The sequence below is a fragment of the Diceros bicornis genome, chromosome 12 (genome assembly GCF_020826845.1).
Source record: "Diceros bicornis minor isolate mBicDic1 chromosome 12, mDicBic1.mat.cur, whole genome shotgun sequence".
NCBI lineage: Eukaryota > Metazoa > Chordata > Mammalia > Perissodactyla > Rhinocerotidae > Diceros > Diceros bicornis.
The window spans coordinates 15,358,981-15,374,263 of NC_080751.1; the positions used below are offsets into that span (position 1 = coordinate 15,358,981).

The window sequence follows — 15,283 nt, forward strand, 5'->3', positions numbered from 1 at the left end:
TTGGGTTTGTCTGAGTTTCATTCTGATTAAATTCAAGTTATGCATTTTGACAAAAATTCTAAATGAGTAATGTGTCTTTTTAAGTGCATCACACCTGGAAGTACTTAATTTCACCTTGGCTCATTATTGGTGATGTTAACTTTGATTACTTGGTTAAGATGATGCCTAGAGTTCTCCACTGTAAAGGTTTTAACTGTTCCTCCCTATGTAATTAATGAGTAATGTGGAAAGATACTTTAAGGCTGTATAAACATCCTGCTCACCAATAAATCTGCACTCAATGGTTTTATTATCCACTGATGATTCTTGCTTAAATCTATTATTACTATCATGGTTATAATATGGCAATTTTCTAACTCTATTTTTCCTTCTACATTTAGTTGGCATTAGAGTGTAAAGAAGAGCTTCCCGTTTGCTTATCTATCTAACCAATCTATCTTATCTGTTTTAATATCAGTATGGATACATGAATTATTTATTCATTTATTTAATTTTAATTTTTTTTTAGGAAGATTGGCCCTGTGCTAACATCTGTTGCCAATCTTCCTCTTTTTCTTTTTTCTTCCCAAAGCCCCAATACATAGTTGTGTATCATAGCTATAGAGTTGTAGCTCTTCTATGTGGGACGCCACCTCAGCATGGCTTGATGAGCAGTGAGTAGGTCCGCACCTGGGATCCGAACCGGTGAACCCTGGGCTGCCAAAGCAGAACACGTGCACTTAACCGCTATGCCACCGGGCTGGCCCCTTCAGTGGGGATACACGAATTTTTTAAAATAAACATTTAATTTTAGAATAGTTTAGATTCACAGAAAAACTGTGAAGATAGTACAAATAGTTTCCCTATACTCCATACTCAGTTTCCCGTATTATTAACACCTTACATTAATATGGTACATTTATTACATTTAGTGAAGCAATAAGGACACATTATTATTAACCAAAGTCCATACTTTATCAGATTTCCTTAGTTTATACCTAATGCCCTTTTTCTGTTCCAGAATCTCATCTAGAATACCACATTGTATTTAGTCATTACGTCTCCTTAGGTTATTCTGGTCTGTGACAGTTCCTCAGACTTTTCTTGTTTTTTATGGCCCTAAAAGTTTTGAAAAGTACTGGTCAGGTATTTTGTAGAATGTCATTCATTTGGGTTTGTCTGATGTTTTTCTCCTGATTAGAATGGGGCTGAAGGTTTTGGGGAGGAAGACTTTAAAGTACCATTCTCATCATATATTAAGAGTACCTACCATCAGCACGACTTATTACTGTTGATGTTGACCTTGACTACCTGGCTGAAGTAGTGCTTGTTCTTCACTGTAAAGTTACTCTTTTTTTCCTTCCTATATTATACTCTTTGGAAGGAAGTTACTATGCACAACCCACTCTTAAAGAGTGGGGAGTTATGTTCCACCTTCTTAAGGCAGAGTATCTCCATTTGGAATTCTGCACGGATGAGTTGTCTATTTGCTCCTATTTATTTATTTATTCAATCATTTATTTATATCAGTATGTACTCATGGATATTTATACTTTGGTTATAATTCAAGACTACTATATTGCTCAAATTGCTGCAACTTTGATCATTGGGAGCTCTTTTACTTGGCTCTTGTGTTCCTTTGACATACTCCCCGTTATTGTGAGGTTTTTTCTTTACTTTCTAGCACTACGAGATGCTCCAGGCTCATCTTCTATATTTTTCTCTGTTCCATACTAGAATCAGCCATTTTTCCAAGGAGCTCTGGATATTTGTCTTTGAGGGTCTCATTTCTGCTTTTTGTTTTTTTAATGCTTTTTTCACTCATGATGCTTTCACTCATGAACTTGGCATTTAAGGGAATATTTTGAGGTCTGGGTTGAAATTTCTTAGAGAGATGTGCATTTGCTTCAGCCTAGCATATGGCTGGCACTACCAAGCTAGTGCCATTTTAAATAAAATTCTGGGCTAGAGGTTTTTCACAACACACATGTAGTTTACTGCACCAATAAATTGTACCAGTGCAAAATTCATGCCTGTAAACCTGTGTGAGAGTTGGATTGTGGTTACAAATTCTCAGGATAAATTTGCCACTATCTTCTCTCCCCAAACTCATTACCAAGGTTGAGACAGGCAGTTTCCTTGCTTGTCTCTTCTGCATGGATGTGTTTATTTCTCTTTTATTCTTATACTAAGACTGCAGCCTACTGGAGGTCTAGCTTTAAGCAGGAGTATCTTTTAACATTTTCCACTATGGGTGAGGCTTAAGTTTTATATTTTGTCCCCAACTTCATGTAGACATTAAATATAAAGCCCAGATCTACAGAAATAAGCTGAAACCCTTAGGGTGACAGTCTGCTTTAGTGCTTAATTACCTCTCAGGTTCCTGCTTCCACTCTATTTTTGGAATCTGAAGATGCTTTATTGTCATGTCAACTCTGTGATGAGATTAAAAACACAGTTTTGATATTTTTATCCAGCATTCTAGATATTTTCTTCAAGGGAGTTTTTCAGGATATCTAATCTACCATATTCCCATGAGCAGATACATAGAAAACAAAAAGTAATATGGCAGATGTAAATTCAACCATATCAATAATAACATTAAACGTGAATGGATTAAACAATTCAATCAAAAGGCAGAGATAGCTAGACTGGTTTAAAAACACGTGATCCAACTATATGCTGTCTACAAGAGACACACTTTAGATTCAAAGATGCAAATAGATTGAAAATACAAGGATGGAAAAACATATAGCACGCAAACAGAAACCATGAGAAATCTGGAGCAGCTATACCAATATCAGAAAAAACAGTTTCTAAAATAAAAAATGTTATACAGATAAAGAGGGATATTTCATAATGATACAAGGGTCATCCATGAGGAAAATATAAGAATTATAAACATATATCTTCCTGATAAGAGAGTATCAAAATACACGAAGCAAAAACTGACAGAAGTGAAGGGAGAAATAGACAAATCAACAATAAAAGGTGGAGATTTCAATACTCCATTTTTAATAATGGATAGAACAACTAGACAGAACATTAAGAAAGAAATAGAAGACTTAAACAACACTATAAAACCTAATAGATATCTACAGAACATTCTACCCAAAAACAGTGAAATACACATTCTTCTAAAGTGCATATGTAACATTGCCAGGACAGACCATATAACAAATCTCAACAAACTTAAAAGGATAGAAACATATGAAGTATGTTCTTCAACCACACTAGAATGAAATTAGAAATCAAAAGCAGAATAAAATTTGGAAAATACAAATATGTGGAAATTAAACAAAAAACATTTCTAAATAACATATGGGTTAAAGGAGAAATCAGAAAATGCTTTGTAATGAATGACAACAAACTTATGGGATGCAGCTGAAGCTTAGAGGGAATTTTATAGTTGTAAATGCCTATATCAAGAAAGAAAGATCTCAAGTAAAAAAACCTAAACTTCCAACTTAAGACATTGGAAAAAGAGCAAACTAAAACTAAAGTAAGCAGAAGAAAGAAAATCATGTAGATTAGAGTGTAAATTAATGAAATAGAGAATTAAAAAAAGAGAAAAGTAATTAAAACCAAAAGCTGGTTCTCTGAAAATATCCACAAAATTAACAAACTTTTAGCTAGATTGACCAAGAAAAAAATGAGAAGACTCACATGAAAAAGGAAAGACGGAACATTAGTACCAATTTATTAATAATAAATGTTTTATTTATTTACAGAAACAAAAAGATTACATATAAAGGAACACCATGAACTATGTATGCCAACATACTAAATAACTTAGATGAAATGGACAAATGTCATTTCTATAAAGCCACAAACTACTGAAACTGACTCAAGAAGTAATAGACAGAAGATGGCGGCGTAGGCAGATTCTGAACTCACCTCCTCCTGCAGACACAGCCAATTTACAACTACTCGTGGAAAAATTACCCCTGAGACAGAACTGAAAACTGGATAAGAGGAACTCCTGCAACAACGGACAATCCTAATTGAGATAGAAGAGGCAGAAACTCCCTTCTGGAGAGGAAAAACACCGCCTTCACAAGCTGCAGTGCCTCACAGCCACCTGGGAGCAGCCCAAAGGTACGCAGCCCTCCCTGGAGGAGCAGGACCCTGAGCTGGGGAGCGCCCCCGCTGTGGGCATTTTGTGGACCCAGCACGATCCAGATGAGTGGCATAATATCTGACTTTGCCTGCTACTAAAACATTGGGGAGTACCCCCAGAAAAGCTGGTTTACAAAGAAATTTAAAAAATTACCTACAAAGTAAAGTCCAGGCCCAGATGGTTTCACCCCTGAATTCTGTGAAACATTTAAAGAATTAATATTAATTTTTCATAAATTCTTTGTGAAAATAAAGAATATGGAATACTTCTCAGTTCACTTTATGAAGCCCGTGTTACCCTAATAATAAAACCCAACAAAGACATTACAAGAAAACTACAGACTAATATCTCCTATGAATGTGGACACAAAAATCCTCAACAAAATGCTAGCAAACTAAATTCAGCAACATATAAAAAGAATTATACACCATGACCAAGTGGGATTTACCCCACAAACACAAGGTTGGTTCAACATCCAAAAATCAACCTATATTAGAATGACAAACAAAACTCACTTGATCATCTCAAAAGACACAGAAAAAGCATTTGACAAAATCCAATGCTTTTTGATAAAAACACGCAACACACTAGGAATAGACAGGAACTCTGTCAATCTGATAAAGGACATCTATGAAAAACTCACACCTAAAATCATACACAATGATGAAAGACAGGATGTCTGTCCCCTATACAGGAACATACAAGGATATTTGCTCTTGCAACTTCTATTCAACATTTTACTAGAGGTGCTAGCCAGGGCAATTAGGAGAAAAAAAAAAAAAAGGCATGCAGATTGCAAAGGAAGAAGTAAAACTACATTTCACAGGTGACAAGATCTTGTACTTAGAAAATCCTAAGGAATACATTAAAAATCTATTAGAACTAATAAACGAGTTCAGCATGGTTGCAGAATACAAGATAAACATAAAACATCAATTGTATTACTACACACTTGCAATTAAGAAACTGAAAACAAAATTAAGGAAACCATTCTATTCACAATAGCATCAAAAAAATTAAAATATTTAGGAATAAATTTAACAAAAGAAGTGCAAAACTTCTACTCTGAAAACTACAAAACATTGTGGAAAGAAATTAAAGATCTATATAAAGGAAGAACATCCCATGTTCATGGATTGGAAGATTTAACACTGTTAAGAAGGCAATATTCCCCAAACTGATCACAGATTCAACACAATCCCTATCAAAATCCCAGCCAATTTCTTTGTGGAAGCTGCCAACCTGATTCCAAAATTCATATGGAATTGTAAGGGACCCAGAATAGCCAACAGAATCCTGAAAAATAAGACAAAGTTGGAGGACTTACACTTCCCAATTTCTAAACTTACTACAAAGCAAGAGTAATCAAGACAGTATGGCACTAACACAAGGATAGACATATAGATCAATGGAATGGAATTGAGAGTCCAGAAATAAACCCATATAACTGTGGCCAAATGATTTTCAATAAGGGTGCCACGCCCAGTGAATAAGGAAAGAACATTCTTTTCAAGAAATGGTGCTGGGACAACTGGATATCCACATGGAAAAAAATAAAGTTAGACACTTACCTCATATCATATACAAAAATTAACTCAAAATGGATCAAAGACCTAAATGTAAAGCTAAAACTATAAAACTCTTAGAAGAAAACATAAAGGTAAATCTTCATGACCTTGGATTTGGCAAAGGATTGCTAGATAGGATACCAAGAGCATGAGCAACAAAAGAAAAACTAGATAAATTATTCTTCATCAAAGTTAAAAACCTTTGCGCTTTAAAGAACACCATCAAGAAAGCGGAAAGATAATCCACAGAATGGGAGAAAATATTTGCAAATCAAAATTTTCATAAGGAATATGCATCTAGAATACATAAAGAACTCTTACAACTCAATAAAAAGAGAAATAACCTAAATAAAAACCGGGCCAGAATCTGAACAGACATTTCTCCAAGGAAGACATACAATTGGCTAATAAGCACACAAAAAGATGTTCAACATCATTATCATGAGGGAAATGCAAATCAAAAGCAAAATGAGATAGCAGTTCACACCCACTAGGATGGCTAAAATAAAAAAGTCAGATGGTAAGAAGTGTTGGTGAAGTTCTAGAGAAACTGGAATTTCTGCTAGTGGGAATTTAAAATGGTGCAGCCACTTTGGCAAACGGTCTGACAGTTCCTCAAATAATTAAACATAAAGTTATCACATGACCCCACAATTCCACTCCCAGGTATATCCGAGAGAAATTAAAATATATGTCCATACAAAAACTTGTACATGAACGTTTATAGAAAGGTTATGCATAACAGCCAAAAGGTAGAAACAATCCAAATGTCCATCAATGAATAAGTGGATAAACAAAATGTGGTCTAGACATTCAATGGAATATTATTCAGCCTTTAAATGAATAAAGTATTGATTTATGTTATAACTTGGATGAACCTGAAAACATTCTTAGTTACAAGAAGCCAGTCACAAAAGTCTATATATTGTATGATTCAATTTCCCAGAACAGGGAAATCTATAGAGACAAAGTAGATCAGTGGTTGATTTAGGACTGAGAGCAGGGTGATGAGGGGGTAAGGGGTGACAGCTAAAGCGTATAGGGTTTCTTTTTGTGTTGAAATGTTCTAAAATCAACTGTGTTGATGGTTACACATATCTGTGAATAGGGTAAAAACCATTTGACTGTACACTTTAAATGGGTGAATTGTATGATATGTGCATTATATATCAATGAAGCTGTCTGTAAAAATGTTCTATGGGAATTTGGAAAGGTTTTTTTAAAAAATTTTTTTATTTATACCTATCTATTAGATCAACCTCATTATTTGCATCATTCCCAGATGTTTTTTTAACTTTTTGTTTTTGTTTTTTTAATTTCATTCATATGATCTAAGTTCCCTACTGCTATTCCATATTGTCCATTTCTCCTCAAAGGTCCCCTAGGGTTTTCTGTTAGTTTATGGTCTGTTCTGCATTTTTTTTCCCCACAAGCAAATTTCCCTCTCCACTCCTAAGCATCTTTTGTCTAACAATATATCATGAGTTGTTTTCATACAATTCTATATATTCTTTTTTAAGGCAATATAAACTTCCTTATTGATGGTGCTCCCAGTTTTCATTTTATCTATTTTTTATGTTATTTCATGTTTAAAGATTTATGTTATAGCCTCATTGTGGACTGAAAATCAGTATAAATATATTTCTCCTTAATTACTGCAACACTTTTGGTGTAGAATTTAATCTCATCTATATTAATATCATGTCTCCAAATTCTTTTTTTTTTTTTTATAATTTTATTTATTTATTTTTTTCCCCCAAAGCCCCAGTAGATAGTTGTATGTCATAGTTGCACACCCTTCTAGTTGCTGTATGTGGGACACGGCCTCAGCATGGCTGGAGAAGTGGTGCGTCGGTGCGCGCCCGGGATCAAAACCGGGCCGCCAGCAGCGGAGCGCGTGCACTTAATCGCTAAGCCATGGGGCCGGCCCTCCAAATTTCTTTTTGATATGTCTCTAGTTTTCCTTTTACTTTCAACCTTTCTAAGTTGTTTTTTTTTTCTTTTTTCTTTCTTTTTAAATGTTTTGTTTTTTTTTTCCTGTGAGGAAGATCAGCCCTCAGCTAACATCCATGCCAATCCTCCTCTTCTTGCTGAGGAAGACCGGCTCTGAGCTAACATCTATTGCCAATCCTCCTCCTTTTTTTTCCCCAAAGCCCCAGTAGATAGCTGTATGTCACAGTTGCAGATCCTTCCAGTTGCTGTATGTGGGACGCTGCCCCAGCACGGCCGGAGAAGCGGTGAGTCGGTGCATGCCTGGGATCCGAACCTAGGCCGCCAGCAGCAGAGCGTGCTCACTTAACCGCTAAACCACAGGGCCGGCCCTCTAAGTTGTTTTATTTTCAATGTGTCTGCTATATAGCATGCAACTGAGTTTGTTTTATAACCTAATCTGAGAATTTTTTTTAATAGGTAAACTTATCCCATATATGTTTATTTATATAGTCTTATGCTCTCCACTCTCTCATTTTATGGTATTTTTTCTTTTGTTACAAATTTACTTTGTGTTCTTTTTTCTTCCCTCTATCCCTCTCTGCTACTCCTACCATTTCTCTAAATATTTTGGATATTTTATGGTTTGATTTTAACTCTTTTAGAAGTAACTTTTATAATATTAGTATTCTATACTTATGTATGTATTGTTTGATTTATCAACTTTAAAGATGAAATTAGTTCACTTATACTTCCTTTAACCTCCCTTTCCTCTGCCTGTCCCCTTGCTGATTTTCTCTCTGCTTTTTCTGCATGGATGTTTATATGATTTGTTCTCTTTCTTTGAAATTCAGTACTATCACCAACATATGTCTGGGTGTTGATTATTATATATGAATTTTTCCTAGGACTTGGTATGTCCTTTTAAATTGCAGGTTGAATTTCCTTATACATTTTATTATTTTTTTAATCTTCTTTAGAGACACCAACAGACATTGTGTTGGATTTTCACTGTCAGTCCTCAAATTATTATTTTTTCCAATTGCTTTCATCTCCTTTTTCTCTTAATTGGTACAATTTTTTCTCTTCAATTTTTTTTCTCATCTCCTATATCTCTCTTTACATCTCATTATTATCTCAACTTTTATTTATTTCATGTCTTCTATAATTATTCAGAGTGTAAAATATTTAGAAAAAATTTTCTTCTGTCTTTTAGAACGTACTTTTACAGAACATAATTCCATCCTTCTTTTCCAAGCTCTCTCTCCTACATTACCCATTGCACAGTTGCAATGTTCTACCTTTTCATCCTATACATTCTTTTTTTCTTTATTATGGTAAAAAACACATTGGTGGTGTAGCAGTTAAGATTTGATGCTCTTACCAGGGTGGCCCAGGTTTATTTTCTGGTCTGGGAACCAAACCACCCATCTTTCAGTTGTCATACTGTGGCAGCTGCATGTTGCTGTGACGCTGAAAGCTATGGTACCGGTATTTCAAATACCAGCAGGATGACCCAGCTGGTGGACAAGTTTCCATGGAGCTTCCAGACTAGGAAGAAGGACCTGGCCACCCACTTTTGAAAAAATTGGCCATGAAAACCCTACGAATAGCAACAGACCACTGCAAAAAGACTGGGCAAGGCTCAGCTCCGCTGTATACCAAGCTAGGAGTCGGAATCGACTTGACAACACTAAAAACAACAAAAAAACACATAACATTAAATTTACCATTTAAAGATTTTTTTTTTTTGGGGGGATGAGGAAGATTAGCCCTGAGCTAACATCTGTTCCCAATCCTCTTCTCTTTGCTGAGGAAGACTGGCCCTGGGCTGACATGCATGCCCACCTTTCTCTATTTTATATGTGGGACGCCTGCCACAGCATGGCTTGACAAGTGGTGTGTTGGTGCATGCGGGGATCCGAACCTGTGAACCCCGGGCCGCCACAGCAGAGCGCGCACACTTAACCACTATGCCACCGGGCCGGTCCCATCATCTTAACCATTTTTAAGCATACAGTTCAGTAGTGTTAAGTATGTTCACATTGTTGTACAACAGATCTCTAGAAAATCTTCACCTTGTAACACTGAAACTGTATACCCACTAAACACTAATTCTCCTTCCCCTCTTTCTCCAGCCCTTGGCGACCACTTTTCTAATTTATGTTTCCATGATTTCGACCACTTTAGATACTTCATATAAGTGGAATATACATTATTTGTCCTTTTGTGACTGGCTTATTTCACTTAGCACAATGTCCTTGAGGTTCATCTATGTTGTAGTATGTGACAAGATTTTCTTCTTTTTAAGGCTGCATGATATTCTATTGTATGTATATAACACATTTTCTTTATCTATTCATCTGTTGATTGACATTTTGGTTGTTTCCATATCTTGATTATTGTGAATAATGCTGAGATGAACATGAGTATGCAGATATCTTCTGAGATCCTGCTTTGAATTCTTTTGGATATATACTCAGAAGTGGGATTGCTGGATCATATGGTAATTCTATTTTTAATTTTTTGAGGAACTTTTATACTATTTTCCATAATGGCTGCATCATTTTATATTCCTGCCAACAGTGCACAAGGGTTCCAATTTCTCTGTATACTTGCCAACAATTATTTTGTTTCTTTTTCTTTTTCTTTTTTGGTGAGGAAGATTGGCCCTGAGCTAACATCTGTACCCATCTTCCTCTACTTTTTGTACATGTGATGCCGCCACAGCATGGCTTGATGAGTGGTATATAGGTCCACGCCCAGGATCCAAACATATGAATCCTGGGCTGCCGAAGCAGAGCACATGAACTTAACCACTACACCACTGGGCCAGCCCCTATTTTCTGTTCTTTTGACAGTGGCCATCCTAATGGGTGTGAAGTGGTATCTCATTGTGGTTTTGATTGCCTTTCTCTGATGATTAGTGACATTGAGCATCTTTTCATAAGCTTGTTGGACATTCATATATCTTCTTAGGAGAATTGTCTATTTAAGTGCTTTGCCCCTTTTTAAACTGGGTTTCTTTGTTATCGTTGAGTAACAGAAGTTCTATATATAATCTGGATATTAACCACTTATCATGATTTGCAAATATTTTCTCCCATTCCATAGGTTGCCTTTCCACTCTGTTGATTGTATCCTTTGATGCAGTTTTTAATTTTGATGTAGTATAATTTACTTATTTTTGCTTTTGCTGCTTGTGCTTTTTGTGTCATATCCAGGAAATCATTGCCAAATCCAATGTCATAAAGCTTTTCCCCTGTTTTCTACTAAGAGTTTTATAAATTTAGCTCTTAGGTTTAGATCTTTGATCTAATATTTGAGTTAATATTTGTATATAGTAAAAGGTGTGGTCTAACTCCATTCTTTTGAAAGTGGATATACAGTTTTCCAACACCATTTGTTGAAGAGACTGTTCTTTTCCCACTGTGTAGTCTTGGTACCCTTGTGGAAATCATTTATCTTATACATCTTATCTTATCTTGATCTAAGCAGCAGTACCTGGACTATTTTCAAAATACAATATGGATAGATCAGCTCCTTGACTCCTCTCTTTCCTTATCTGGGTACTGTTCTATCTTCCTCTAAGAAGAGGTAAAGTTTGATAGCTAGGTAGTAATGGCTTATGTCCTATATGCTTTCTTTTTGTGTTAGAAAAAGGGGGCCATGGGTAAACATAAATAGATTTGATCTTGGCTCTTTCTTACTGTAATTTTTTAAGTTTGTATTAAGGCTCTTTCCTTTGTTACAGACAAATGCCTTTAAACATTTAGGTTTTAGTTTTTTTAAAAAACTTTAGTTTTTAGATTTTCCCCTGTTTCAGTAGTGAGACATGATACTTAACTTCTAATACTATCACCTTAGGTATTTATTTGTAATCCTATTTCTAAGTTGCCAATGTCTTTTCCCAGAAATAATGATTATTTTACAAATCAATATGTACATCCACACAGACAAAGTAGCACTGAAGTGATTTGCATAAGAAAGCAAAAAAAAAAAAAAAGAAAAAAATGGATCTCTGTTTAAATTGTGAGGCTATATTCTCATCAGAATGAAATGGAACCACAAGACACAGGCGTGCATTCTCTCCCTCTCTCTCTCACACACACACAGACCAATCCCATTACCTGCAATGTTTATCTGCAAAGATTCTTTATCTTCTGACCAGGCTTCTTTAGGAACTTCCCTCTTACTAGGGATCTCCTCTTTCTGTTTAATGGCTTTAGTGCCTGGTAGGCTTTCAACCTTTGTGTCTTGTAGTTGAGCTGAGTGTTCTGCAGCAGCAGCATCACTGGAACCTTAGAGAGGGAAATTAACACAGTATCCAGACAGAAAGGTGACAAAAAATATTTTAAAATACCTCTCAAGCACATACTATGTAAAAGGCATTGTTACTGGTGTTGAAGAAAAAATAAAAAGATCAATCAGAAATGTGTTTCGAAACTGCTGATCTAAACTGGAGTTAAAAAAACATGTACAAGATAGATGTCATACAAAGTCCAAGAATTACACCATAAGAGAAAGACAGATAAAAACATATAAATACTCAAAGGAGAGGAATTACTTCCAGCTAGGAGGATCATGGAAGAACTCTGGAGTAAAGTAGCAACTGATTTGGGTGTTAGCAGACAGTTAAGCTAGGATACACATTGAGATGGAAAGAGAAAGGCATTTTAGGTAAAGGTGACTACAGAAGAAAAGAATGGAGTCAGGAAAGCAACTGAACATCTAAGAAATAGAGCAAGTATATGGTTTATTTTATTATAGAATTTATAAGGAAAAGAGGTAAAAACTAGCATTTGAAAAGTTGTTTGGGAGCCAATTCTACTGTTCTGAAAGACTATGCTAAGAGAGTTTAGATTTTAATCTTAAGGGCAATGAAAACTTTTTGATCAGGAGATTAACATGATCAAAATTGTTTCTGGAACATTCATTTAGCAACAGAAAACAGGGAGGTAAAATTTTGAAATGTTGTCCAGATACAACATAACTTTTGAAAAAAGCATTACACAAAACAAGAGAAGTGGCTAATTATGCTCCCAGAGCCTACCTGCTGTCCTCTGAAATCCACTTTCCTTTTCCTCTAAAATAGAATCCTAACTTAGATGGGCATATAGTTACCAGAATAAAGATTATATTTCCCAGCCTCCCTGGCAACACAGCTTGGTGTGACCATGTGACTAAGTCTGGTCAATAGGATGGAAGGGGAATGTACATGTAGCTTTTGAGAAGTATTTAAAGGAAGGAATATGCTTTTTTCCTTCCCTTTTTTCTTTCTCCTAGCTGGAATATGGGCCTGATGGCTACAGCCTGAGAATGGAGGCTAAAAATGTTGGAGCAACAGGGCAGAAAGAGCTTTGCTCCCTGATACTCTGGAGTACATCAATCCTAGATATCTACCTCTGGATTTTTACAAGAGAAATAATTTCCTGTCTTCTTTAAGCCAATGGTATTTTGTTTTTGTTTTCATTTCTCAGCACAAAAACTAATCCTAACTTCAACACAGGCGTTTTTAATCAGCACAGTCCCACTGAAGTAAATTAGCTGGATAGGTAGTTAGGAAGTAAGAAAGCTGAATCCCTAAAGAACAAAGTCTCATTTATGTACAACAATGGTATTAGAGAGCCAGCAACTCATGGCACTGAATTTTTTTATCAGCAGAGTTTTAAAAAGTCCATTATGGGGCTGGCCCTGTGGCTTAGCGGTTAAGTGCGTGCGCTCCGCTACTGGCGGCCCGGGTTCGGATCCCGGGCGCACCAACGCATGGCTTCTCCGGCCATGCTGAGGCCGTGTCCCACATACAGCAACTAGAAGGATGTGCAACTATGACATACAGCTATCTACTGGGGCTTTGGGGGAAAAAAAAAAGGAGGAGGATTGGCAATAGATGTTAGCTCAGAGCTGGTCTTCCTCAGCAAAAAGAGGAAGATTAGCATGGATGTTAGCTCAGGGTTGACCTTCCTCACACACACACAAAAAAAGTCCATTATGTAAATTTCTGGCAATGAGTTTTAATTTGTGTACTGTATTCACAAAGTTCTCCAGAAATGTCTCAAAGAGCTTTAAAAATGTTAATTTTACCTGCCACTGTATACCAAAAATTGCAGCTAATATCCTCCTTCACATATGAGCAAGATAGATGACTGACTAGAGCAAAAAGAGAATAGAGAATACTCTTCTGTTTATACTCATTTTAGAAGGCCAGAAGAAAATAATATGCAAATAATCCAGTTCAGCTACCTGCAGTGTCTTTCTGCAAAGATTCTTTTTCTTCAGGTCGGGCAGCCTCAGTCACTGCTCTTTTACTGTAGATCTCTTTTTTCTGATTTTTGTCTGAGAGGTTGTCATCCCCAGTGATGGGAACTTGAACTTGGGCATCTGGAAAAATGACATCATTTGATCCCACAAAGAAGGGAAAGATAAACACAATAGGCAAGTAACCCCCCAGTGCCCCGCCAAAAACAAAAACAAAACCCCAAACTTCATATTAGGAAAAAAGCACCTCTTAGGCCCCATCATGTAAAAGCTGTGATAGTTATGGTGAGTTTATAACATGAATTGGAAAGCTTTCTGTATTTTTCTGTGGACAGCAACGGTTTAAATAAAATACCACTTTAGATAAAAATCTGTTCTTTGCTGGTTTGATGCAGCAGTAAAAAAAAATGTCTCATCAGGTATCTTTTTTAAAGTAAAAAAATAGATTTGAACAACTCTTTAAAGTTCTTTGGCCTATTCAAAGTTTTTATCACTTATGAAGCCAATTTTGATATTTCATATAATTCTAGAAAAGCATCTATATCATCTAGATTTTATATATAATACTCATATAATTTTTAAAAATCTGAAGTTATATCCATCCTTTTAAGCTTGTCTAATACTTTCTATTTCCTTTCTGTTTTTCTTGGTCATACTTGCTAGAGATTTATCTATCTTACTGGTATTTTTTAATCAGCTCTTTTCTTTTTTATCATATAAGAAAACTCAGGTGCAAAACGGTACATTAGTAAATACATTAAAAATTACCAATACAACAACTAGGATAATGGTCATCAAACAGTTAATAATGGTTATATATTTTGACAACGGGTAGACAAGAGATTCATTTCCTATCTCTAAGTATGAATATTTTTCAACAAAGAAATCAGAAAGGCAATAGAGATTACTAAAAACATAACATAATGAACACCAATGTGTCTATCACAGAGCTTAAGAAATAAAGCGTTATGGACATGATTCCCTGTGTAAAGCCTCCATGATGCCATTCTCTCTTTTCAGTAGCAACCTTTATACTGAACTTTGAGTTTATCAATCTCAAGGATGTTTTTGAATTTTTTACTATATTGCATGTATTAATTAACAACGCACAGAATTGTTTTGCATGTCTTTAAACTTTACATAAAAGGTATAAACTCTTGTACCTTTAAGCAACAAGCCTTTTTCACTCAGTATTATGATTTGGGGACTTACTCATATTAAAATATGTGGCTCTAATTAACTGATTCTCAAGGTTATGTAGTATTCTATTGAATTAATCTATCAGTTCACCTGTTGATCCAACTTTAAGCTATTTCCAATTTTTTAATATTAAAAAGCATTACAGTGAACATTACTGTAAAATTTCTTTGCAGGTTGTGTGAGTTGCAAGTATCTTCTCTCAGTCTGTCTTGTCTTTTAATTATTTAGG

General features: G+C 35.5%; 1 protein-coding gene across 8 annotated transcripts in view; it reads right to left on the minus strand.

Annotated features, from left to right (window-relative positions):
• The window catches only part of ALMS1 (ALMS1 centrosome and basal body associated protein), a 228,084-nt gene that overhangs the window by 52,572 nt on the left and 160,229 nt on the right, over positions 1-15,283 (minus strand). For all 8 annotated transcript variants that reach the window (XR_009221653.1, XM_058550936.1, XM_058550939.1 and 5 more), the window contains exons 14-15: positions 13,840-13,977; positions 11,727-11,897 (exon numbers count right to left, since the gene is read on the minus strand). Coding sequence is in view for 7 of the 8 variants with exons in the window: in XM_058550936.1 (XP_058406919.1) it covers positions 11,727-11,897; positions 13,840-13,977 (309 nt within the window). In the remaining variant the exon portion in view is untranslated. The remainder of the gene's footprint in view (positions 1-11,726; positions 11,898-13,839; positions 13,978-15,283) is intronic.